Source organism: Bos mutus, chromosome 19 (genome assembly GCF_027580195.1).
Source record: "Bos mutus isolate GX-2022 chromosome 19, NWIPB_WYAK_1.1, whole genome shotgun sequence".
NCBI classification, from domain to species: domain Eukaryota; kingdom Metazoa; phylum Chordata; class Mammalia; order Artiodactyla; family Bovidae; genus Bos; species Bos mutus.
In genome coordinates, this window is record NC_091635.1 from 1,390,698 (window position 1) to 1,417,992 (window position 27,295).

Consider the following 27,295-nt stretch of genomic DNA (forward strand, 5'->3'; position numbering starts at 1 on the left):
GAGGGGTGTTGCTCATGGAGGGCTCCTGGCCGGAGCTCCACAGGGCACAGCCCCTGACCGTGGAGCCATGTGTCTGCCCTTCCCCCAAAGGCTGGAGTGGCCACCGGTGTGGACGGCGCTGTTCTCCGCAGCCGTCCACAGGGCCAGGCAGGGTGGTGGCGTTGCCGTGTGCCTGCCTCTGCCACCAACAGTCAGGGCAGAAGGATGAGAAGAAAGGAGGATGAAGGGGGACACTTGGGGTGAGGGGAGAGCCCCCCAGATAGGGCGGAGGGTCTCCGGGCCCCAGAGATTCCCTCTCTGGCAGCAAAGAGATGGTCATGACAACAGTGAGCACTGCTGTGGCCAGTGTGCGCACACGCCAATCCCACTCCAGACGCTTGGCATAAATGACCTCACTCAGCCCCTGGAGGCACTCTCCTTATTTCCATTTTACAGACGAGGAAACTGAGGCTTTGAGCTCAAGAGCTTGCCTGAGCCACAGCTTGTCCGAGATGACACAACTGCAGAAGCGGGGAGCAGGGCCTCACCTTGATGTCAGAGCTCCCACTAGCCCTTGTCACAGAACCACCTGGAGACCCTGCTGGAGTCCAGGGGAGGGGCACGGCCCTGGCACCACTGCCTACAGCCAGGCTGGGGCTGGCCGCCACTCAGCTTGCTCCCCGTGGGGACAGGTGCCCTCTGAGATTAGGGCGCCCCACCTGCCGGGGTGGCAGGACCAAGAGGACCCGCTTCCTGGGCCATCCTGCTCCGGCCGGCTCCTCCCCGGGCTGGGCAGCCCCCGCGGCCACCAGCCTGAGGCACAGGGTCCCCCAGGGCCCCGGGCACCTGCCAAACCCCAGCCTCTGCCCTCTCTCCATGGTGTTTACAGTTTCCGGGTCATCTGCCTCTGTTTAAGGAAAAGAGGTCTTTCCAAGAATTTACAAACTGTCAGAAACGAGCCCTCTTCAAACCAGCACTGCGCAGAAATCCGACACCTCCGGACACCCAGCCCCCGGGACACGCTGCCCGCTCCCTGCACCCTGCGCTCGGGCCAGACAAGCAGGGACACTGGGTCCAGCTGCGGGAGAGGGCACACACACACCCGCCCTGGGCCCAGGCGGAGGGCTGGGGGCCCCAGGTCCAGGGGGAGGGCTGGTGAGGGCTGGGGGTGGGCCCGCGAGCAGAGTTACACGTCTTTGTTCTTCTTAAGGCACCAGGGCAGCCCGAGTGCAGACGGAGGAGGGGAGCTGGTGGGAGAGAAACAGAAAGACAGTGGGTACCCGGCTGTGACACCCACCGGCGCCCCCGGCCCACCGGCCACCCCTGCCCCCCGGCGTCCCCCACCCCCCCACCGCCCCCTGTGCCCCCGCTGCCGGCACCGTGGCCGCAGCCTCCCCAGCCTCGGCTTGGGCTCCTGGAGGGGCACATTGCCTGCCTTTGCCCAGAAAGGGGCCCTGAGGACCCTGCCTCAGCCAGAAGGGGCTGGCCACCCCCTGGGGAGTCACCCCACAGAGCACCCCCGTGAAGCCGCTCACTCAGCATCTCAGCCATCCTGCCAAGGCCGGAGCCAGAGGGCCCGCCTCTGCCACATACACACACATACACACAATACACATACATACACACACACATACACACAGAGACATATACACACCACACACACGTACACACAATACACATACATGCATACAATACACAAGTACATACAGAGACATACATATATAGACACAGAGACACACATAACACACATACAGAGACATGTATACACACCACACGCACATATGCACACACAAATACACAAACATAACACACATGCACACACACGCACACAGACACATATACACACAGTACAGAGACATACACTACACACAGACACACACACACCACACACACACACAGTGTGTATGTACGTGTGTGTGTACGTGTGTCTGTGTGTGTTGTATGTGTGTATGCATGTATGTGTATTGTGTGTGTGTGTCTGTGTGTATTGCGTGTATATATGTATGTGTCTGTGTGAGTGTGTTGTATGTGTGCATGCATGTATGTGTATTGTGTGTATGTGTGTGTGTGTGGCAGAGGCGGGCCCTCTGGCTCTGGCCTTGGCGGGAGGCTGAGATGCTGAGTGAGCGGCTTCACGGGGGTGCTGTGTGGGGTGACTCCCCAGGGGGTGGCCACACAATACACACGTACACATGTACACAAATACACATCCACACAATCCACACCCAACACACACACATGTACACATAACACACACGTGCACATACACGCACACATACAGAGTCACACACATATACATGTATATACACACAATACATACAGACACATATACACATACGATGCAAGCATATACACACATGCATGTATACATAAAACACACATACAATATATACAGAGAGACATGCATATCCACATACCATACACACAGAAAGATACACACACGATACACAGGTACACACATGCACACATGCACACACACATGTGCGGTGTGTGGCTGGTCAGGCTGAGTGGGGGCCTCCCCTCCACACCCCCTCCTCCAGGCCACACAGGTCCCAGAGCTGCCAGCATCCACAAAAAAGCAAATCTCCAGCCCTGTTCAGTATTTTCCTTGAGGATGCTGTATCCATGGCAACCAAGCCGCCAAGGCCTGGGCAATTACCTGTCATCTGACGCAGGGAATGTGGAAAAGGCCGCTGACGGTGCCAAACATGTATCAAGGGAGGGGGGCTCTGATTTAGGGGCAGGGAGCCCAGCGGAGTCCCCAGGGTGTCCTCTGTGTATGGACACCCTCCACGTGGACCCCACCCAAAACGTGTAGGCACTGGTGGGGGTCCCCACAGTCATGCGGAGCTCCGGGTCCCCGTGGGCTAAGAAAACAAGTCAGACTTCCTGCCAGCATTTCCAGGCACCACCGAGGCTTACAGGTGATACACGGGGCTAACGAGGCCCCTGGCTGCTTGCTGCCAGATACAGCAGTGGACAGAAAGCAAGGGAGCCGTCCACAGCTAGTTTAAGTGGGGACAGGCTGGTTTATTGGGACCCGTGTTCTCAGCCTGGACAGTCTTGGTCCCCAAGACCACCAGATGATGTCTGGAGACACTTCTGATCGTCAGGACTGGGAGACATCAGGGAGATGCTTGGAGCTACAGATATCCAGTCGGGGAGGCCAGGGGTGCTTCGGATCACCCCACAAGGCATGGGATAGCCCCACAGAACTATCTGCCCCAAATAACTGTGCCATGCCTGGGAAACCCTAATCGGGGTGCCCTGTGTTTCAGCAGCTTCTGAACCACATTTCCTTAAATAAAAGTCTATTATAGGAAACAGTTCATCATCAGCGGTGGCCTATTAAGGAAAGGGGTCCTTTAAAAAAAAAAAAAAAAAAGCAAAGATCCCAGCCGACTGAGATGCAAAAGAAAGTGGAGGGACCAGGTCCTGTCATGTGGATTAAGGTTTGAACCCAAAGATGACTCAGGGGTTGTGAGCCTGGGGCCTACTGTCTTTGAGGGGGAAGGGAACTGGTGGAAGCGGCGTGCAAAAGGCCTTTCTGTGCCTCTCTGGCTGACACGGGTTGATAAGTTTCATCAGATTTTCAAAGAGGGAAGTGATTCAGGAGTCTGAAAACCAACCATTAGATCCCATTGCCCTGGCCTGCCCTCACCCACTCTCCTGACCAGAACCCCTGCCCTGGTCTCCCCTCTCTGACACCACAGCGTGCACAGGCCTCCTCTCCCTGGCCGTCTCAGAGCAGAGGCTCCACTGCCCTACAGACACAGACAGACAACGGCACGCAGACACCTGCCCAGCCTAAGACCCCCCTGGCCCAGGCCCCGCCCAACGTACGCAGCAGACTGACCTGGTTTACCTGGTCTTCATTTGGGTTAGTCACTCGGTCCAGGCCGTAGTCCAGCACGTTGTTCGCCCCTGGCTGAATGAGGAAAAACTCAGTGTAAGGACCGGGAGAGTCTCCAGTTTCTGATTACCTTTGGATTCTGGCCAAGCTGCCCATCGTGAGACCAAGCTGAGGATTGTGGCCCATCTGTGGGGAGCTACAGGGGTGTGTAAGGTTCCTCAGGTTGGGGCATCTTCCACCACCATAGCATCCCCAGAGGAAGGGAGGGAGGGTGGATGGGTGGCTGGACGGGTGGGTGGGTGGGTGGATTGGTGGTGGTGGTGGTTCAGTCACTAAGTCAGGTCGGACTCTCTTGCAGCATGGACTGCAGTACTCCAGGCCCCTGGAGTTTGCATCTGCATGTCCACTGAGTGACACTGTCTAACCATCTCATCCTCGGCCACCCTCTTCTCCTTTTGCCTTCCATCTTTCCCATCATCAGGGTCTTTTCTAGTGAGTCGGCCTCTTTGTATCAGGTGGCCAAAACATTGAGCTTCAGCATCAGTCCTTCCAATGAATATTCAGGGTTGATTTCCTTTAGGATGGACTGGTTTGATCTCCTTGCAGTCCAAGGGACTGGGTGGATAGATGGATAAATAAATGGATGGGTGGGTGGGTGGATGGATGGACGGGTGGGTGGATGAATGGGTGGGTGGATGGATGCATGGGTGGGTGGGTGGGTAGGTGGATAGATGGATTAATACGCAGACTGGATCGGAGTTCATGGGATTGGCACAGGGGCCTTCCAACTGCTGCGCTCCACGGTTCACTGCTCTGGAGAGTCCAGGCTTCAGTCAAGCACCCAGAAATTCTGATCCAGATTCCGCCATCTCCCAGCTGGGGGGAGGATCTTGGAAAAGACCTCTCTCTGTGCTGAGAACCAGAGATGACCCCTCCTGTCTGTCTGGTTCTTGTGAGGATTTAGCACGATGGAAGCTCACAACGGAGGGTCGCTGTCACCAGGCAAGGCCTCAGTTCACCCTAAGATCACGGTGGAGAGGCCTGGCCCAGAGCTGGTCTCCAGCTCTGCCGCCTCCACCAGGCCGCCTCCCCGGCCAGTCCTGCTCCAGCTCTGAACTCCTTCAGGCCAGCAATTGAGGTCTTTCACTTCCTCTGTTTGGTGCAGGCAACCATCTGGGACCTCCCATCCCAGGGAGATGGAAAACAGTCTTACACTCTCTCTCTCTCTCACACACACACACACATACACACTTGACCCACACTCTGATGCAGTTTCTGGGACCCCAGAGGCAGCTGGAATGGAGACCCCTCAGAGCTGACGTCAGGGCACAGGAAACAAGGGCGGCGGTGGCCGTCAGCAGATGGGGAGCCGCGCAGCTGCGTGCAGCCCAGGGCGGACGCTCTGGATGAGTGCTCCCGGAGACCATCTGACGGCCTGGGCTGCTGGCCTGTCACTTGGATCGCTCCATCCCCACCCAAGACAGACTTTAAAGCGGATGCTCCTCAGACAAGACGTGGCCCTCATCCCTACACTCCAGGCCACTGAGAGGCTGAGAGTTTTAAAAAAAAACTCAGGGAGCGGAGACTCAGGGACACCCTGGTCTCGTCCCCAACTCCCAGTTCAGTTCCGATGGAGAGAGGCAGCCAGGAGGGGGCCGGGGTGTGAGAGCGGCTTCATGTCTGCTCACGTCTGTTCACGTCTGTTCGCGTCTGTTCACATCTGCTCACGTCTGCTCGTGTCTTTCACGTGTGCTCATGTCTGCTCACATCCGTTCACATCTGCTCGGGTCTGCTCATATCTTTCACGTGTGCTCACGTCTGCTCACATCTGCTCGTGTCTTTCACATGTGCTCATATCTGTTCACATCTGCTCACGTCTGTTCACGTCTGCTCATGTCTTTCACGTGTGCTCGTGTCTGTTCACATCTGTTCATGTCTGCTCGCGTCTGCTCACGTCTTTCACACGTGCTCACATCTGTTCACATCTGTTCATGTCTGCTCACGTCTGTTCACATGTGCTCACGCTGTTCACGTCTGTTCACATCTGCTCACATCTGTTCACATCTGCTCATGTCTGTTCACATGTGCTCATGCTGTTCATGTCTGCTCACGTTTGTTCATGTCTGCGTGTGTCTGTTCACGTCTGCTTGCATCTTTCACATGTGCTCACGTCTGCTCATGTCTGTTCACATGTGCTCGTGTCTGTTCACATCTGTTCCCGTGTGCTCAGGTCTGTTCACATGTGTTCACATCTGTTCCCGTCTGCTCGCGTCTGTTCACATGTGTTCATATCTGTTCACGTCTGCTCACATCTGCTCACGTCTGTTCACATCTGCTCACGGCTGCTCTTTCACATCAGGCCGTGTTCTGAACACAGCTCCCCAGGGCCACCCATGAGGGGGCAGGTAACTCTGAGCAGCAATCACGTGATGCTCTCATGACTGAGGAGGTGACAAAGGCCTTGCACGCCCAGTGACACCACGTGACGCTGTCGTGGGAGGCAGAGGAGCTCTCCAGGAGAGCGGGGCGCCAGCTCCCACAGGGAGTCAGCACCAGCCCTGACTGTGCCTCCCACACGGGCCGAGAGGTGACGTAAGAACGTCCACGCAGGGAAGTCCCTGGTGCTCCCGTGGCCAAGACTCCGTGCTCCCAACGCACTGGCCGGCTTCAGTCCCCGGTCGGGGAACTGGATCCCACACACCACAACCAAAGACCCCGCGTGCCGCATCGAGGACCTGAGACGGCCAAAGAGAGGAAGAAGCTTTTTCTGAAGGAGAAAGAAATCGCACCATGAGGCCTAGCGCGGAGCCCAGGCCAGCATGGCGTCCACACCAACGCCTTCACAGAGGGAACGCCTACGGGCTGTCTGTTCTGAATCCAGAAAGAAAATGAGCGAAACGGCCAAACCCTGATGGCTTCAAGTTCAAAGAATCCGGAAGCTTGGACACCGTGGGGGACGCAGGTCACTCTGGTTCTGAGAACTTGGTTCCCGCAAGAGGAGGAGCTCGGTTCTGAATAGCTGACTTCTCCGAATCCCTTCGCCTGCAGCGACCGGGTCCGAAACAGGCGTGAACAGACACCGCCTCTGCTGCGCTGGGGGCGAGGCCAGCCTTCCCGGGAATGAGTGACAGGGCACGTGGCCGTCACGGCTGGTCTCTCTCGGCCTCTTAGCGCCCTCGAGCCCCACGCTCAAAGCCCCAGGCTGAGCACACGCTCACCCCCTCCTCCCGCCCCCGCCAGCGGGACGCAGACGAGGAAGGGAGAGGCGGCGCGGGGACGCCGGGGCGTGGCCACCGCGAGGCGACTCCCGTTCCCGCAACACGGGGCTGCTTCTGCCGTGCGGCCTGGGCTCTAGTTCTTTCTTCTTCTTTTAATTTTTTGGCCGCACCATGCAATGCGTGGCATCTTAGTTCCCCGACAAGAGACTGCACCTAAGCCCCTGCACCGGGAGCAGAGTCTTAACCACTGGACCCCCAGAGAAGTACAGTTTTTTCTTCTCATATTCTTTTTCCAAGGCATCGAGTCTCAGCCCTCACACAAGGCAGACTCATTCCGGTCCCTCCGTTAGGGAACTTCGCTCCATCCTGACACCAACGGACGGGCGGCGGGCAGACTCCATCCAGTCAGTCCATTTCCTCTTCCAGCCAGAGGACCCTGGACGCGAGCCAGCACTGAGCTCCTGCAGATTCAGTTCCAGCCCCAGACAGATGAGCCGCACGCGGGTGGGGAGTATGGTGGGGCGGGCAGGCGTGAGAGGAGGCGGGTGGGCCAGGAGGGCACTCACAGGGCACCTGTGCCGCACGGGGGTGGGGAGCATGGTGGGGCGGGCAGGTGTGAGAGGAGGCGGGTGGGCCAGGAGGGCACTCACAGGGCACCTGTGCACCAGCCAATACGCCTTCTCCTGGCAGTCCAGCGCGCACCTGTCCACCTTGTTCCGCTCCTTCCCGGCCCTGAAAAGCCACAAGCCACGTTGGAGGCCAGGAAGATGCTGCATGCTTTGCTCACTGATGGCCCCCCTTCCTGAAGGACCCCATTCCGGACCACTCTCCGGATCTGCCCAGATAAGCTGTACTTGCCATAATAATAATGACGATGATGAAAGTAGCGAACCCTAACACCACACTTACACGCTGAGTACCCTGCTCAGAACTTCTACACATATTGACTCATCGAATCCTCCCGGTGAGCGAGCCTCACCTTGCAGCCCAGGGACTGAAGCAGAGAGAGGCTGAGCCCCCGCTGAGGGTCACGGGGCCACCAGGGGGCAGCGGCGGGAGCTGAACTGGGGACGGGTCCCAGAGTCCAGCTCCCCACAGGAGCACGGGCTGCAAGGCGATGTAGGCCCCATGACCAGCTGAGGGTCTGACCATCCCCACCCACGTCACCCCTGCAGAAGTACGGAGGACTTGCGGGGCTGACATCCACCCACCCGGCTTCCAAACTTTCCCTGCTCTGATAAACGAAATCATCAACATCTGAGGGAGGGCGTGGCAAGCAACTCCAGAGCGTGCACGGGGAGTCCCGGCTTCTCTCCAGCGTCACTTCCACTCTGCGGCTTCAGAGAATTTGTGCCAAGTCAGAGTTTTCCTGAGCCCCCCAGCTGATTCCTGGGAAAGGTTACTTGTGTTCCTTCCCATCCCAGTCTCCCCCGCCATCACAGGTAGGAAACGAGGCTGTGCTCATTATCCCACCGTGGACCTGTCAGCGCTGTTTCCACGGCGACCTGAGCTCTGCTCAGGGAGGCTCGTTCTCCTAGGCAACGCAGGATGACGCACACACCCTCTCAAGACTCGGTCGGCGGGGTTGTGTGCCAGCTCACGTGTTTGAGTAACTTCAGGACACCCAGCAAGCAAGGTAGGCGGGGAGGGCCCTTCCCGTGGGGCGCTCTGCAACCTCCTCCGGAAGTTAACTATAAACACTGTCCCCTTGCCAACCTAAGTGGATCTTCTACTGGGTAAACGAGCCAGGCAGACAGGCCACAGATGGCCTGGGGCACTGGGGACTTTCCATAATGCTGGCAGCCCTGGAAATACAGTCGAGGGCTAATTTACTGCTGTGTCCTCTCTGGCTTTGCTTGTCTGCGAGCTTATTGGAGGAGAGTCGTGAGGAATGGGCTTCAAGAGAACCCTGAGCGAGGAATTATCGTAGTTTGTCACTTTATGATCTTTAAAGCAAAAGTATCCCTTAATTGATCAATTATGCACTCATTCCCACAGTCATTTGATGTTGTATTTATTGATCTCCACTTTGATCCAAGCACTGGGAGAACCAGACTGTGGAGGTCTGAACGTTAGAAACTCTCCCCCAGAATTCATGTGCTGCAGCCCTAGCTCCCGGTGTGACAGTACCTGGAGGTAGGCTCTTTAAGAAGCACTTAAGAGTTTAGAAGCAGTTAGATAAGGTCATGTGGGTGGGGCCTTTAGGATAGGATTCGTGCCCTGGGTACAGAAGACACTGGACAGCCTCTCTCCTCTCCCCACCACCCTCCCCCAACAAAAAGGCCACCAGCCATCTGCAAGCCGAGAAGAGAGGCACCATCAGAAACCAAACCCTGGCGGAACCGTGAACTCTGACTTCCCCACCTCCAGGCCTGTGAGAAAATGAACGTCTGCTGTTTAAGTCACCGGCATGACACACAAACATGTGTCTTGCCCTTGAATAGCTTCTGGTCTAAATGTTACAGAAAGAGTCAAGCAATAAATACAAAATCACAAGTTTCGCTGTGTGCTCTAGGGACACATTCCATATACTGCATGCAGGATCAGGGGTGGCCACTGTGGTGCTTTATAAATCTGTCTACGGTTCCCCCCGCTGTAAGGAGGGTCTGTGTCCTCCCCCTCAGAGACCGGGTGGGGTTTCCGGCTGTTTTGACCAACAGAGCACGTCAGGAAGACGGCCCTGTGCAGCTTCTGAGGCTGGGCCATCAAAGCGGGCAGCCGCCACCCTCCTTCCCTGTGGTATTTGCCCTCAGAGCTTCGGACCACCTGTAGGCGGTGAGATGCCTCATGCTGTGAGGAAGGCCAAGTGACCTCCTGGAGAGACCCCGAGGGGAGGAAGGGGTGAACGCCAAGCCCTCCCCCTCACAGTGGACAGGGGTCACAGAACCGGGCGTGCGTGCTCAGGCGCTCAGTGTCCAACTCTCTGTGACCCCATGGACTGTGGTCCACCAGGCTCCGCTGTCCATGGGGTTCTCCAGGCAAGAATACTGGGGTGGGTTGCCATGCCCTTCTCCAGGGGCCCTTCCCGACCCAGGGATCAAACCTGGGACTCCTGTACTCCAGGTGAATTCTTTACCGCTGAGCCACCTGGGAAGCCCTCAGAACTGCAGACAGATTTAAAAGCACCACAGGGGCCATCCTGGGTTCTGCACGAGAGTGCACAGGCCATGTCCTTAAAGTTCATGACCCAACATGTCATTTTATATTTACTTCCTGACTACTTGTGTGACTGTTTCATGGCTGCAGCCACACGAGAGGCTCTGATCCACAACCTCCAACCAAGCCGTCCCCGACTCCAGAGCTGCGGAAACTTCCGTGAGCGGAAAACAACTGTTGCCATTCGGAGCATGAAGCTTCGGGGTGATCTGTGTGCAGTAATAACTGCTAATCAGAAAAGCTTCTTTGATTGGGACAGACAGACACACGCTACCGTGTATGAACTAGGTAACTAATAAGAACCTACTGTATACACAGGGAACTCGATTCAGTACTCTGTACTGACCCACGTGAGAAAAGAATCTAAAAAGAGAGGGCGTGTATGTATGTGTGACTGGTGGTCCACTTTGCCAGACACCCAAAACCAACACAGCACTGCACTCCAACTGCTGCTGCTGTGTAGCCGCCCAGTCGCGTCTGACTCTGTGTGACCCCGTGGACTGTAGCCCACCAGGCTCCTCTGGCCATGGAATTTCCCAGGCAAGAATACTGGAGTGGGTTGCCATTTCCTTCTCTAACTACACTCTGATAACATTTTTTTAAAAAGATAAACTTCTTTGAGCTCATGACACGTGAACTGAGGCGGCTCACCATCCGGCAGTGCTGAGCAGAGTACCCTCTCCCAGTCTGGATGCGACACCTCCAGCCTCACTCCTGCCACTCTCTGTGCCAGCTCCGCTTCAGGTGGGCACCCCCCCGCACCGTCCCCCCAACCCCGCTCCTCTCCCTCCCTGCCCCGCCACCGTCCTCCCACCCCGCCCCCTCCGGACACCCCTCTCCGCTGCCTCCAGCTCCCCGGACAATGCCTCTCCCTTCCCTACACCTAGGCCTAGCCCGCTGTTTAACACACAGACACCTGATAAAAGCTCATTTTTTTTTAAAGAAACAAGGAAGGAGGGGAGGGCAGAGGGATACCAGAGGGCCAGGGCGAGCGCCGGCTTACCGGTACTGCTCTCTGGCCTGCATGATGACAAAGTCCCACTTGTAGTTAATTTTTTTGTTCAAGAAGTTGTAGTTTTCCTAGAGGAGGAAGACAAAATGAGAACACTGAGCCTCAGGAGCTTTGCTGTGTGCAGTGGGCAGGGAGCCCTAGTCAACCAGGAGACCTAGCCAAACGCCCCCTCCCCACCTGCTGTGCAAAGGCTTCATTCACAGGGTGATGCCGAATCCTCAACAAGCTTTCACAACAGAAGCCACAGGTGGGCTTGGATTTTTTTTTAATAAATGTATCCTAGTCTGATTACGAAGATGGGAGTTGTGTGGAGAAGAATGTGGAAACTTAACAGTCAACAGCAGAGCACCACAAACCCACAGAGCTACAACCTAACACTGTGTGTGATGCTGGCCCTTCTAAAAACGTGTTTGGGGCTTCCCTGGTGGCTCAGACAGTAAAGAATCTGCAATGTGGCCTGGGTCGGGAAGATCCCCTGAAGAAGGGAATGGCAATCCACTCCAGTATCTTGCCTGGAGAATTCCATGGACAGAGGAGCCTGGAGGGCTACAGTCCATGGAGTCGCAAAGAGTTGGATACAACTGAGCAACTAACACTCTCACTTTCAAAAAGTAAACACAGCAAGATTGTTGCCATCTGCCCAGAAACCTAGCCTTTTGAGGACTAGGGTGTGTTCTCTGAGAAATCTGACTTATTCTGCCCAAAACAAAAGCCTGCACTGCTGTTTTCCCATCTCACACTCAGGTTCAAATCTCTCCATCCTGGACCTAGAGATAGTCATACTGAGTGATGTAAATCAGACAGAGAAGGAGAAATAGCGTATGACACCCCTTATATGCAGAAGCTAAAAAGAAATGATACAATGTAACTTGTTTACAAAACAGAAAGAGACTCGCAGACTTAGAGAAGGAGCTTATGGTTGCAGGTGGGGAGGATGCCGGGAAGGGCTGGTCAGGGAGTCTGGGATGGACCTGTGCACACGGCTCTATTTAAAGTGGATAAGCAAGGATCTCCTGTCCAGCACATGGAACTCTGCTCAGCATTGTGTGCCAGCCTGGACGGCAGAGGAGTTTGGGGGAGAATGGACACGTGTATGTGTGGCTGGGTCCCTTTGCAGTCCACCTGGCACTGTTACAAGAGCATTAATCTGCTATACTCCACCACAAAATAAGAAGTGTTTTTAAAAAAATCTGTCCCTCCTATAATGTGCATCGTCACACATGTTAACTCCTCTTATTTGGGGACAGAAAGGAAAGCAGTCGCTACTATGAGCCCAGGAGTTACTGAGACAAAGGCTTAAACTATAGCAGGAGAAACTGTAGCACAACATGGGGGAGACTACTCCAACCAGCTGCTTCCAAATATTAATATATGGGCGGATGATGGATGGGCACAGGATGAGGGATGGAGGGGTGATGAGCGCATGTGTGAATGGAGTAACGGGGGGACGGGGGAAGCAGCTCAAGACTGCACTGCACTCAATGACAAGGACCTATACGTGAAAGCGTCTCCATACCTTCTCGTATTCCTCTAAAATCCCTTTCTTCTTGATATTTCGCTTGGCCAGATAGATGGCTAGAAAAGAAAACGACACCATTTTCCACCCTCATCGCTTGTCGAAACCCCCCTATGAGCTAGGCTGCCATGCTCAGCGTAGCAGACAGGACACTCCGGGACCCGCTCCCGCCCCCAGGAGCCACTCCTAACACAGACAAGGTCGTGACGGCCACAGACGCCGCCAAGACGCAGCGTGCAGCTGGGCAGCATGGGGAGCCCTCGCCAGGCCGGGGGCGGGCGCGGTTTACCGTAGTCGACGTCTTCAGCCGGCCACTGCTGGGTGGGCCAGAAGTACGGCGTCTGCGAGAGAAACCAGGCGGCCAGGCTGACACAGGCTGTGCGCCCCGGGCCCCCCGCCCCGTAGCCTGAAACATGCCTCGGCCTCTGCCACCATTGCTAAAGCTCTGGGAGGATGTGAAGCTGACCATTAAACCTCCAGATGACATCCTGCCCCACTGACCCCAGGTCAAGGCCGAGGCTCACCTGGAATCGATAGAGGCTGCTGTCGGGCTTCAGAGTGAGGTTCCTGGGGTCTTGCAGGGGATAAATGTAGCCATACTTGACAATGAAGTTGCCCAAGTTCTGGGCCTCTGGGGAGGAGCAGGTGAGACAAGGAAGTTAAGAGCAGGGGCCAAGAGCAGAAGCTCACCGCCCGCCCCCACACAGCACCCCAAACGCCAGGACGGGCACCCCCATCCTCACGGCACTTTCGCCAAGAAGTGGGAGCACGGTTCCTGACCTTCGCTGTGGACAAGTACCAGCTGGGGAGACGGTCCCAGAGTGTCCCCCAGCCTGGTCGCCCCAGAGACAACTCAGTGCGTCTGGAGGGGAGCCAGTGAACCCCAGGGCTGACAGGGGCCAGGTTTGGGGTGATAGATGGGGACTTCCTGGAGGAACACCGTTGAGTCTGGAGAAACCCAGGAGCAGGGAGAGTGTCTCTGACCAACAGACCCTTCTTCACCCCATGAGAGGCAGGAAGGGGCGGTTGACTTCTGCCCCCAGTTCACAGCCGACTTCTGCCCCAAGCTGGACTCTGCCTGCCCCCAGGGTTCAGGCCCTCCGAGCTCCCCTGCACACTTCACAGGCATCATGTCCTTCCAGACCAAGTGTACGTGTGCATCACCCCCTCCAGGAAGTCCTTCTTGACTGACTCCTCCCCAGTTACTCCTGCGACTTAGTAGTAGCAGTCATCATATTAGTCGCTTCAGTCATGTCTGACTCTTTGCAACCCCATGGACTAGCCCCCTAGCCCGCCAGGCTCCCCTGTCCATGGGATTCTTCCAGCCAAGAATGGAGTGGGTTGCCATTCCCTTCTTCAGGGGATCATCCTGACCCAGTAATCAAACTTGGGTCTCTCGCCTTGTAGGCAGATTCTTACCATCTGAGCCACCAGGGAAGCCTGTGACTTACACATCTCAGTATTTTGTACGAAAAAACAACTGTGTCCCCCCGGTTATCACCCCTTCCATGTTGAGTCTGGCTGTTTTACTCACAAAGGCTTCAACTAGCCAATTAAAAGGTCAGTTTCTCAGAGACACGGGTTGAGCCCCACCCAGCTACACCCAGATACGCCCCAGGGTGATGCCCACAGCAGCCCTCAGTCGGGCTGAGGACAGAAGGCGCTCTCACCCAGTCCAGAGATCCACAGGCGCTGGCTGATCCACTGGAGGACGTCACTTCCTGCAAAGCAGAAGGGTCTGGCCAACGTCAGAGCCTCCCCAACACCCACCCACACGCTGCCACCCAACTGGCCGCCTCCCTGTCCAGCCGTGATCTCGTCCTGCTGCTCAGATCTTCCAGGGACCTCCCTGCAACCCACCCCCCAACTATGTCCAGTCCAAACCCCCAGCCCATGATTCAGGGCCGCCCACGATGTGAGTCCAGCCAGACTTCCACCCCATGTCCCCGCCACCCCCTCAGCCTTCACCTCTCAGAGGTACTGACTCTCTTTTCTTACTGATACAATAACGGGTGCCTGGACTGTCATCCATCAAGAGGGAAGTAAACAGACTAAGTCTTGACCATTGGGAAAAAAACAGCCCCAAAGCAAGCTGTCCATAGAGCTCTGGATGGAGCTCAGTCCTGGCAGTAATGAGAACCCGGATGGGAGGGGAAGGGGGTGCAAGGGGGTCGGGGTGCTGGGTCTCTGACGCCCCTACATTCCCCAGCAAAACTCTGATGGCCAGTGGTACATCCAAGCCTGGCTTTTCAGGTCATCATAAAGGCTTCTGTCAAAGCAGAAGGACGAGACACTTTCTTAGGAACACTCTGTAGTCTTGTTTACAACTTTAGACCGTGGAACGTGGGCTCTGCCTGCCCTTGAGCCCTGCACATCTGAGGGCTGGCCCCGGGGGCAACGCAGATGGGAGGCCAGCAAGCAAGAAGGCAGGGGAGGCAGACGGGGACAAGATCGGGGCACGGGGAGCCCCTCCCAAGGATTCACATTGATCCAAGGGCCAGGACAAGCTGAGCCCCACCAGCCAGCCGAGAGTGGACACGGGACCTCAAGGAAGCTGCGTGTCTCCTGCTCGGCCAGGTCCCGGCCCCTCAGCAGGACATGCTCCTCGTCAGAGGCGGCAGCATCATCTCAGAACAAAGATGCACCCCAGCTCCGAAGCCATCGTGCAAATGCCAACACCACTCTTTCTAGCAACCCCAGCCTGCTTCCCAAGGGCTGAGCTAGGTGCCCTGCCTGAGTGGAAACTGGCCCACGAAACACACCACAGCGGGGGAGCCAGGGTCTAAACCCCACTGCCTGTGCCCTGGGGTGGGGGGCACAGCACGGCTGAGGGGGGACGGCCCGTACCCGCCCCTTCGTACACACGTCCTGGGCGCACACATGTCCAGCCACCCACTCCCCACGTCCACGTGCCCACCGTGACAGTCCCGGGGGGGCACCTGTCGCTCTCGCCACCGTGACGGTCCCGGGGGGGGGCCCTGTCGCTCTTGTCTTTATTCAGCCCCTTGCTTATTCAAAAGCAGACTTCTTCACCTAAAATCCGACTTAAAATCCCAGGACTGGGTGTGTTATTAGACAGTCCACCCCACGTCTCTACACAGAGGTGTGCACACCAAGGAGTCCCCCCGCCCCCAGCAGAAGACGGGTTAGCGCTCCCCGCCAAGGAGCCAAGGACTTTCGCATCCACTTGGGCACTTCCTGAAATAGACCAGATGGGATTAGGGGCTCCCAGGGCATCTACCACATGATCTGTGCTGATCTCAGCTCGCACATCAGCCCCGTCGTCCCCTAAGTCCCGGTCACCTGCCCTCCGAGGGGGCAGCAGCGCTGACCCAGTCTGCTTTGATCAGTGCCGATGCTACACGACAAGGGCTCCGACTGCAGTTGGGATTCACCCACGTAGGAGAAACGAGGGGGACCGTGGCTGAGTGGGCAGTGCCCCAAATCCGGGAACTGAGGGGGCCCCAGGTGCCAGGAAGGACAGTGTGTCTCACACACCTAGACAAGGGATGAGAGGCTGGACACTGGACTCGTGTGTGTATGGAGGGGGAGAGTGTGTGTTTACTCTACCACTGCAGTGCAAAAGCAGCCACCGGTAATACATAAATGGGGACGTGGATCTGTTCCAATAAAACTTTATTCGCAAATACAGAACAGGGGCTGCTTCTGGCCCGTGGGCTCTAGTTTGCCAACACCTGTGTGTGGTCTGTTCAAGCCAAGACCAAATAGCCAGACACCTTACCCGTCATGGCGTGAGGGATGCTGACGACCGTGACCTTCTGGTTCTGCACCCTGACCCCTGTGTCCGGGTCCTGCATGTCCTTCACAAGGGCCTCGATCTGCAAGACAGAACAGCCCGGCTCAGCTGAGTGGCACCGAGGGAGCAAAAGATGCCAAGAGGAACATGGGGCGCTTACAACCAGGAGCCCACTGCTGTCTCAGGCCACTGGGCCAGCCGAGAGGCTCACAGTAGAGGGGAGCGAGGAGATGCCCCGGGATGGGGGTGGAGAGGGTGCTTCTCTTGGACACGGGTGGGGACCGAGGGGCCTCGGGCTGCAGGAGGCACCACTTCTGCATTCACACCCGCCCGTTAGCCTGGGACACACCTGCTCCTTCCAGGGCTGCCTGCTATTCAGACGTGAGAGTCCGGGGCCCCGTTTCCCACGTTAGCTCCCAGAAGAAAGTCCACATTTATCCCAAAACTTGTATGAGATGAAACAGCAACATTTCATGGAGTCCAGGCGCCCAAGCATTGGAGAATAGAAACCCAAAGTATGAGTTAGAAACCTGAGTTTCTCCAGCAGAAAGTCAGGGGGTTTGATTCCTTCTCTTTGCATCAAAAAAAAAAAAAAATCTAGTTACAAAAGGTTTGAAAATAACCTTCCGAGGAGGAATAATGAGAGTTATTTTAAAAACACAATGACGGGAGTCAGATTTCTCCCTGGCAGGTGTCACACTTCTCAGAAAGGGGGGCTGGTGGGAGGGGGAGCAGCAAAGGAACCTCGAGAACATTTGGGGTTTGGGTCCACCGTCCTCAGATGTTCTCCAGGGAAGTCCCCCCGGGGTCTCTCCAGGGAAGAAACCACAGGACTCTGGCTGGTGGTCTCATCTCCAAGAGACTCTCTTATGGCACCACTCCTCAAATTCATAGGTTGAGGTCCTGTCCCCCAGGACCTCAGAATGTGACTGGATCAGCAGACAGGGTCTTTGCAAAGGTGACCAAGTTAAAAGGAGGTCATTAGGGCGGGCCTGGCTGGTGTCCACTGAAGAGATGAGGTAAGGACTCAGACACACACAGAGGGGCTTCCCTGGTGGCTCAGGCGGTAACGAATCCACCTGCAATGCAGGAGATGCTCAAGAAACACAAGTTCAATCCCTGGGTCGGGAAGATCCCCTGGAGAAGGATCTTCTCAGAAGGAGAACAGCAACCCACTCCTGTATTCTTGCCTGGGAAACCCCAGGGGCAGAGAAGCCTGGTGGGCTACAGTCCACGGGGTTGCAAAGAGTCGGACGCGACCGAGCGACTGACACACACACACACACCGGCCGGGGGGACGGGGCGCCACGTGAGGATGCCAGCAGAGCACGGCCCCACGGGCCCCGCAGAGCCACCCGGAGACCACTGCGCACACCTCAGCCGGGGCATGCACTCCGGGCCGCGCCTCTGCTGTCGTGGCCCAGCAGAGCCGTGCAGACCCGGCTTCCAGCTCTGCCTCCGGCAGGAAGGCCCCGTGCCCATCACAGATGGGGCCATCTGAGCCACACCCCAGGTCCTCAGCAGGTGAGAGGCCCCACCTTTCAGCTTCAACTGCTGCCAACTCCCCTCTGCTCCTCCCTATGCCTGGGAGCCCAGAGGCCAGAGGGGATGGCCACCCGCACCCCAGACATCAGCCCCCTTCAAGCCCCCCAGACTCAGCCCCCCACGATCCTGGGGAGCAAGAAGTTGGAGGGGGACCCGGGCCTCGCCTGACCCCGGGTGACCCCAAGCTGGAGGCAGGATGGGGGAGTTGGAGGCCACGTGCTGGGCGTGACTGCAGGCGTGACAGGGAACTCCAGTGTCACCAGGAGCAGGAACGGCAGCCCACCTCCCACGCCCACGCCACTCCTGCAGGAGGGAGCTGTCATTCACAGGGCAAGATCACGAGCTGGAATTTTCCTCGGAGCCCGAGAAGGTTCCCCGGGGGACGATAATCATCAGCCCTTTTCTGCACAGACAACGGGCAAGTCAGCGGCACCTCGGAGTTGTCTGCCAACAGGGGACGAAGGAGCCCTCCCGCCAGGGGCCAGTAGACACTGGATCACATCGCCTACGGCTCTCCAACCCCTGGGGGCACCACTCCCAGACAGGCCCCTCCCCAAAACCTGCTCTGCCCACCTGACAGACACCTGGGAGGCACCCCCAGGGCCCCGCCAGCTGCTGCGGGCTCTGCATTTGTTTCTGCGGAGTCTCCCACTCGCCCAGTGGACCTGGCCTCCGGGAAACGTGTAACCTCCGCCGACCCCCAGGCTTGGCCGCCTGTCTCTGCCTGCGCCTGGCAGGTCCCCCGCCTCCAGGGTGCCCTCCAGCGCTGCTGCTGCTGACATGTGGGGCCAGAGGCCCTGTGCGCCTGGGGGTCTGGCAGCACCTGCCTCCCCCCAGAGATGCCAGGAGCAGCCCTTCCCCACAACGTCCCCAAATGTCACTCAATGTCCTGTGGCCTTTTCTCTGCACCGAACATTCAAATCACCTGGGAAGCTGCTGCTGCTGCTTTTTTTTTTTTTTTTTCAGAAACACCGATGTTTGGGCTCCATAGATTTAACGACTTAATTACCTCCTAAGTAAATCAGAAACTCTAAGGCTGGTGATCTGATGGCCATAGTTTTGAAAGTGCCACCAGAGTGGAGAGGCCCTCCTCCCCTCTAACCAGAATCGTTTTTCTAACATGGGAACCAACGGGTTTTATTCCTCCCCAACTTTAAACTGTCGAGCAGCTCCTCACTGAACACAGAAAGCATCAAACCCCCAACCTCCGAAAGACGTGTGCGGACCCTGAGCCCTCCTTCACCACCAGCCCTTCCATCATCAACTTCTCGCCGCCCAAGCTAGTTCCGCACTCCCTGAGGGCTCCCCCACGTCCCCGCACGATTCCCACATCCGAGCCCTGGGTTTCCCTAAATGCCGTTCTTCAGCGTGTGTGTGCTCAGTGGTGCTCAACTCTTGGACCCCATGGACTGCAACCCGCCAGGCTCCTCTGTCCACGGGCTTTCCCAGGCAGGAACTGTGGAGTGGGTAGTCACGTCCTTCTCCAAGGGATCTTCCTGACCCAGGGATGGAACCCTGGTTTCCTTCATTCATAGGGGGATTCTTGACTACTGCACCACCTGGGGATCCAGATAGCACCACCGACTCAACAGACTTGAGTTTGAGCAAACTTCAGGAGACGGTGAAGGACAGAGGAGCCTGGCATGCTGCAGACCATGGGGTCGCAAGGAGTCAGACACGACTGAGCCACTGACTAAACAACTCTCTAACGTATGCTCTTCCCCAGGGAGACGACGCTGCACCTCTGCTGTATACCCTCACACCTCTACACCTGGCAGACGCACAGCTTACTGAACTAAGTGGACCAAGGGTGACCAGTGGCCCAGCTTAGCCCAAACTGCCCAGCTTTTAACACTGCAAGACAGATCAGGGCAGTTTTGACAACAATAGCTTGCTGAGCTCCAAGGGTTCAGGGCAGCTCTTACCGTCACAAAGGATTCAGCTAATTCTCCTCAGGATAAGCCTAAGACAGAGGACACTTCACTGCAGATGGGAGCGGGTGCAGGCGAGTGACCCAGGACAGAAGCCTCTGCCAACCTCCTCCAATACCATTTATCTAAGAGCCCAGAACAAAATGAGCCACTTCATCCCCAAATATATCACCCCACAAGATGCGCTCCACCTGGCACAAGTCCCCAGGATGGACACCCAGTGCCTGGCCACCTGGTTTGAGAAAGCCCTTGCAACAGGAGGGTCCTGACTTCTGCGGCCGGCCTAGAGAGCCGAGAGCCACGAATACACGCACTTGAACGAGCAACCCAGGGATGCTGGAAGCAGGGTGTCTCTCTAGCTTACAAATCACACCATTTCTGTATGTACACATTAACCACACACACAAACACACACACACTTTAAATACTGCTGCTTTGAATCAGAAAACTGTAAACATGTTCATTTACTCTCTGGGCGCCTTCCAACAACGTCTGGAGACTGTCTCAGAAATGACCCAGCCGCGCCTCCTCTCCCGAGTAACAGGTTGTTTTCAGCCTCCAGCTGATCACCGCCCCGCTGCAGACTCTCCACTATAAACAGGTTACAAGGAAACCTAACCAATACAGACTAAGACACACAGACAGACAGACAGACAGACACACACACACACACACACACACACACACACACACACACGGCAAACCGTCACTCAATAACATCAAGGAGCGATAACCGACCACCGGGCCGCCCCCAGCCCAGCCCACGTCCCCACCGGCACTTCCCCGAGGTGGTCCCCGCGCTCCTCCCGGGCCCGGCGGATGGCACCGCGCTCACCTTCCGCAGAAACGCCATTCTCGGCCTGTACTGCTGGCCTTGGTGTCGGATGGTCATCCTGGCTCCTGGGACTCAGAACCGGAACGCACGGGACGGAAGGGGAAGCCCCCGGAGAGCGCGCCCGCGGCCCTGAGCCCGAGAGGAGCTAGGCTGCCCGCCTCGCCCTCGACCCGCGCCCCCGGGAGCCCGAATCCGCGCCGGCCAATCAGCGAGCCGCGCCCGCCCGGGCGAGCGCTGCGCTGGCGGCCACCTGGCGCCAGGGGGCGGTGTCGGGCCGGCGGGCCAGGGGCGCCGCAGGTGAGGTGCGCCCGGGGCGCCAGGATGCTCTGTGGTCCAGGGCGCCGGGATACTCTGTGGTCCGGGGAGAGCCCTTAGGCAGGATGGGACTTCGCTGGGAGGTAAAACAAGGGGCGGGGGGCGGCGGGCGGCGAGGAGGAAGAGGGAGAAGGGGGGCGTAAGAGGTACGAAGTATTAGGTGTAAAACAAAGATGTATGCACAGCACGGGGAATATAGCCAATATTTTATAGTAACTACCATTGGAGTGTAATCTTTAAAATTGTGTCACTATACTGCAACCTGTAACTTATATAATATTGTTCAGCAGCTACACTTCAATTTTTTTTTTTTAATTTTAAGAAAGGGAAAAATTACTTTATGGGAAAAGGCATTTTCACGACTTCAAATAGGCTTTGCTTTTTAGACAGTGCTGGGTTTCAGGGAAGCGTGAACCTCCTGGCTAGCCCCTGCTGTGCCCCTCCCCGGATGGGTGACTCTTTTCCAGCAGCCTTACTGAGTGAGAACTGACATACATTAGTGCAGGAATTTAAAGTGAGCAACCTGATGGGCTTCAGTGTATGTATCCACCCAGGAAACTACACCCACAGTCAAGTCAGGAGCACGTTACCCCCCAAAATCTCCTTGTGGCCTTTGTCCCTCTCGCTGACACCCCCACCCACCCCCAGCCCGCTTTTCTGACACTTCGATTAGTGGGAGAGGTGGATTTGATCAAGTTACATAATCTCTCTGAGTCTCTGTTTTCTCAGGAGTAATAAGAAAGAGTCGGGCTCAATGAACTCAGAATTGCTCTCCAGTCTTGAAGTCTCGAGACTCTAACATGTGAAGGAAAATACACAGCTCGATCAGCCCGAAGGCTGACAGGGTGGGATTTAGCATCCCTACAAATCGAGGCCCTGCTGCCCTGAGACCAGCCAGCCCAAGGTTCCACGTGGCTGAAGAGCGGATGCCATCGTGGACATGCCCCAACCATTCCTGCCACATGGGATGGGGGGTGGGGCAAGAGGGAGCCCCACTCCTGACGCTCAGATGCCACCCCTGACTGTGGGGTCGCTCAGACTCCACAGGCCTGGGCCCCAGCCGCCACCTCTGTCATCAAAGAAGAGCCCAGAGGGCCATGGAAAGCAAGGGTCTTCCTTAGGGCTTTCCAGAGCAAGGGATTTTCCAAGTTTCTGCGCCTTCTGCTCTCTCTTGGATTCCCCGGGAATGGCAGTGTCTGGAAGCGTACAGGAAGACGGCTGATACGGGAGATGCCTGCAGGTAAAAACATGATCCCTGCAAGACTTGTCTTCTAACATCCAGAGCGGCCATGTCTCCCATATGCTGGTTTTGAGGATCAGCTCCACCCACGCTCTTTGCTCCCATATGTGGATCTAATACTGCCTTCTCTCTCACTCTCTCTGCTCTTTCTGGGTAGGTGGACGGATGGATGGATAGATGGATGGATGGATGGATAGATGGATGGATGGATGGATGGATGGAAAGATAGACTAGTTAGATAGAACATTGATGGCACAGACGGATGGTTGGATGAATGGATAGATAGATAATTTCTGGTTATATCAACACAACCTTGGAAAAGCCACTTCTTTTTCAGAAAAGCCACTGTCCCTTTTCCTCTTTATGTTTGGAACACATAAATCCTCCTGGGTTCAAAATTCAAGTCACTTCACAGGTTACCAAATTTGGTATTTTGTAAAAAGTACACATATTTAGTGGAGGAGAGAGTGGCCGCTAATGAGTATTGAGTTTCCTCTCGGGGCTGATGACAATGTCCTGGAACTAGACAGAAGTTAATAGTCGCACCACCTTGTGAGTAGACAAAATGACTGAACGGTGTGCTTTAAAAGGGTGAAGTTTATAGTATGTGAGTTATATCTCAATTTTTAAAGTGCAAGGTCAGAGAAAGTTTTCCCCAGGTCCTGCTCTTATAAGGCCCCCTCCCTTCCTTAAAAATCATCAGTGGCTCCATCAGCTCCCTGAAAACGCTCATCCTCCCTCAGTCTGGCCTGATCTGAATTGTCAGCTGTAGTTTCACTGCCCCTCGACATGGAGTCTCTCCCTCTCACCAGCCCTGAATTTTACTTTTTCTCCAGCACGTGGTGGGTTTTCTCCCCTCCAAATCTTCTCCCCTGTCGCATGTTCTGCTCACGTCTCCCTCCACCCTCCTCCCTCAGCACGGAGTAGGTGCCACCCATGTGGCACTTTTTCCTTGCAGATCTGGGGGAGATAACTGCTGCACACCTTACACCCCCTCGTATTCTGAGTTTCGCCGAGGACACGGTCAGCCTGCAGCTTGTGAGCGGCGGGTTCTGGGCTTTGGTTCTGGCAGGAGGCAGATCTGATTGTGGCATCGCCGATTCCCGTGGTATCAATACCCTACTGTTGTGCCATCAGTGACCACAGGGCTACTGGACGGGAGGTGAAGGTCCTTTGTATTTGCTGGATTCATTTTGCAGCACCGAAGCTTGCTAAGAACTAGCAAAATCTGAATTAGGGCACCATTGCATAAAGATTTGGTGAAATCTTTCACCAAAGATTTGAAAAACTTTCTAGCAACTAGAATATTCCATAAACTACATAGGTTATTTCATGGACCAGGGAACCGGGAGTCACGGGAATATTCACAGCTTAAGTGGCCATGGTACTGGATGTTGTGAATGAGATCTACACTCAGCGCTTGCGTCTGTTCTGACTCTAAGAATTACTGAGTCTCAGACCATGTGGCTCCACGTGAGTCTTGTTCAACAGAGAAACAGATGGTGATATCACTCACCCAGCATCACCACTGGAGGCTGGGCAATCATCCGTGAGAAAGGGTTTTCTGGGGACTTCCCTGGTGGCTCAGTGGTAAAAAAAAAAAAAAAAAATTCCACCTGCCAATGCAGGAAACACAGGTTTGATCCCTGATCCAGGAAGAGCCCACATGCTGTGGAGCAACTGAGCCCATGCTCCACAATTACTGATTGAGCCCGCGCTCCACAAGAGAAGTCACCGCAGCGAGAAGCCTGCACCCTGCAACCAGAAAGCAGCCCCGGTTCTCTGCAACTAGAGACAAGCCTGCACAGCAACGAAGACCCAGCACAGCCCAAAACAAATACAAATAAAGAAAACTAATTTTTTTTTAAAAGGGGTTTTCTGGCTGCCCGGATCCATCTCGTCCGTGCCTAAGGAGGCTCACTCTCCACTCTGCATCATGTGTGTGAACGTTTGCACCTGATTATTGGGCTCACAGGGCAATATCTGATATCTTGAGGGTAGATTTGATTTCTTTGAAGGCAGTGGTCATTTTCCCTGCCAGTCCCCAAGAGAAGAAATGGGTTCTAAGGCAGAAAAAAAGCAGCAGTCGTTCAGAAAGCCAGGCTTGGGTACCAGTAGATTGCTGATCACCAGCACCTGCCCTCCATACGACAGCAAGTCCAGAGCACGAAGAAATGGAGTCTGCAGTCTCCAGGGATCGTGGCGTTTTCGGTAAGAAAGTGGCCCCAGTTTCATGAGGTTGTCACCATCTCCCCGCTGTCCCTCCTCTAGGATTCACTACACTTTCACTCGTTGGTCCAGTGCTCTCCGCTCTGTGTCAGGGAGTATTCAGTTTTGTTCGACAGACTTGACCGAGCACCATTTCTGGGGTGGGAACCGTGTCAAGCGCATGGTATAATGGTGAGTAAGACACGGTCCTGGCTTCCCAGGGGGCTCAGTGGTAAAGAACCTGCCTGCCAAGTAGGAGACGAGGGTTCGATCCCTAGGTCAGGAAGATCCCCTGGAGAAGGAAATGGCAACCCACTCCAGGATTCTTGCCTGGGAAAAAAAATCCAACGGACAGAGGAGCCTGGTGGGCTACCAGCCATGGGGTCGGGAAGAGATGGGTACGACTGAGCATGCACGGAAGACATGGTTCTGTCTTGAGGGTGTCTCCGTAGGTAAAAAAAGACGAAAAATAAACTTCTGGGGCAATGCAGTGGATGATGTGGGATCGTGGGAGGCAAAAACGAAAAGGAAAAAACAGAAAGCTGAAGAGAGCACGCTGAGATGAACTCATCATGGCCTGTACTAACAGGCCTTAGCACACCTGCCCTATCCCCCAAGTGTGTGGTACAGTCTCGGAGTAGACGCCTGTTATGAATGCCCCCAGTGTGGTAAAGCAATCATACTCCAATAAAACAAAATACCCCCAGTGAACAAATGGGTAAACAGAGTGGAAAACGGGGGGTAAACTAGGAGGTTGGGAGTAACATGCACACACCACTACATATAAAACGGATAACCAGCAAGGACCTGCTGTACCGCACAGGGGACTCTGCTCAGTGTTCTGTGGCCGCCTGGTCAGGAGGGGAGTTTGGGGGAGAATGGACGCATGTACGTGTACGGCTGAGTCCCTTTGCTGCCTGAAACTATCACAACACTGTTAAGTGGCTATACTCCAATTCAAAATAAAAGCAACACAATAGATGACCACAGGCCTACCGTATAGTACAGGGAACTCTAACACTGCAACGGCCTACCTGGGGAAGGACTCCGAGGAAGAGTGGGTATATGCATGTGTTTAGCTGATTCACATTGATGTACACCTGAGATGAACACAACATTGCACACCAACTGTACTACAATTTAAAACAAGGTTTTTCTTAAAAAACGAGTAGAGGACAAATAATAAGCTGAGGTTCTTAGTACCCCTATGAGGTAGCACCCAGGACTGGGACCTGGGCAGCCCAGCCTCTGACCTCAAACCTCGCCCCCCTGACGTGCTGGGGCGCTCCCACCCGGCACGCCTGGGTCCTGCGCCCACCTCAGACGACTGAGAGCTGGCTGGTTTCCACAGAAAAATCATCACTTTAAAACTGCAACAAACAAAACTGGGTGTTGGGCGAGCAAACCCAACAGACGTTCGTGGGAGGATCACTTCAGAAACGCAGGTTTTCCTCTCCCCTCCACTTCTCTGATTGTCTGCCCAGGATGAATCCTCCACAGATGTTGGATGTTTGTGTTGGATGCTGTGAAGTTTTTTAAACCTAGACGATTCTACTTTTCCTAGCTTCTGTATTTGTATAGTTTCTGTTCTCTTCTTGGACCAGAAAATCCAAGTAAGAGGGTGCTAACAGGAGCCTCTGAACCCAGGCGAACCAGTGGGCCCGAGGGGAAGAGAAGGAAGGTCTGTCTGTGGGCCCCGCAGACCCAGGGCGCCGGAGGGCCGAACCCGGAGGGACACAGGAGCCGCGGGTCCAGCGGCCAGGCCGGGCTTCAGGCCCAAAACTTACTTCAAGGGTGAGACCGCTTTAAAAAAAAACAAGTCAAGTGTGAGCGAATGGGCGCCAGACTTCACTTCGATAGAGCCCCTATGGCCGCGCTGTGAGAAACGGGGCCCTGGCGCGTTCCCGCAGCTCCACATTTAACGTCGTGATGAGGGCAATTCCCGACTCTTGCCAGCTGCGCCGCCAGGCGCGCACAGGTGCCAAAGGGCAGGGAAGGGCCCCACGCAGAGCCCCGCGCCGCGTCCGCTTCCGCCGCCCGCCGCGCCCGGACCACAGAGACGCGGGTACCGCCCCACCCCTAGAGAGGAAGGGCAGGCTCCGCCGGCGGGCTTCCGGCGGCGGCCACTTCCGGCGGCAGCCACTTCCGGCCCGGCCCCTCCCTGCGCCTGCCGGAGCCTGGGGGGCGCGCGCTAGTGAGGGTGGGTCTGCCCCCCAGCTCCCGCGGCCCTTCCCGAGGGCCTGGCTCGGGGTCGGCCCGTCGACCCCCAGCGCTGTGGACTTGTCTCCTCGTTTCAACCCCTCGAGGCGACTGGTTTGTGGACAAGAAGGGTGAAAACCCGACCTAAAAGGACGCGAGCTAGGGCTCGTCGTGCTGTGTCGGACCGGCCGCGCGTGTAAAACGCATCAAGTAACAGACACACGCGTGCAGGTGTCGGGGGAAGGCCCTGCCGGCGCCCCGGAAGGGCCCCCCGCCCGGCGCGGGCTGGCGCTCAGAACCGAGCCCCCGCCCGGAAGTGGGCCTGGCGGGGAGACCCGTTCGGAACCCAGCTTCTTCCTCCTCCGGGTAGCGGCTGGCCGCCGGCACCGCTGACCGCCCGGGCTGAGTGCCCTCAGCTGTGAGGAGCGTGGGCGTAGCCATCCTGGCCTCCTGTGTGTGGCCTCCTCCTGCAGTCTTATCGTCCTGTCCTCCTGTGAGACCCTGCCCTACTCTGACCCTGTCCTGTGTGGG

At 56.0% G+C, this 27,295-nt stretch overlaps 1 protein-coding gene across 14 annotated transcripts in view; it reads right to left on the minus strand.

The window, feature by feature from the left end:
- RGS9 (regulator of G protein signaling 9) overlaps positions 1-27,295 on the minus strand; it is a 60,941-nt gene that overhangs the window by 28,697 nt on the left and 4,949 nt on the right. For 4 of the 14 annotated variants that reach the window (XM_070388943.1, XM_070388942.1, XM_070388941.1 and 1 more), the window contains exons 1-9: positions 20,803-20,995; positions 16,477-16,573; positions 14,405-14,455; positions 13,259-13,365; positions 13,024-13,075; positions 12,735-12,793; positions 11,210-11,286; positions 7,701-7,782; positions 3,845-3,907 (exon numbers count right to left, since the gene is read on the minus strand). In XM_070388943.1, coding sequence (XP_070245044.1) covers positions 3,845-3,907; positions 7,701-7,782; positions 11,210-11,286; positions 12,735-12,793; positions 13,024-13,075; positions 13,259-13,365; positions 14,405-14,455; positions 16,477-16,573; positions 20,803-20,859 — 645 coding nt within the window. In that variant the 5' untranslated portion in view covers positions 20,860-20,995. Of the gene's footprint in view, positions 1-3,844; positions 3,908-7,700; positions 7,783-11,209; positions 11,287-12,734; positions 12,794-13,023; positions 13,076-13,258; positions 13,366-14,404; positions 14,456-16,476; positions 16,574-20,802; positions 20,996-26,352; positions 26,601-27,295 lie in introns of those variants that run through there. The other 10 variants (XR_011467852.1, XM_070388951.1, XM_070388947.1 and 7 more) reach the window with 5 other exon arrangements.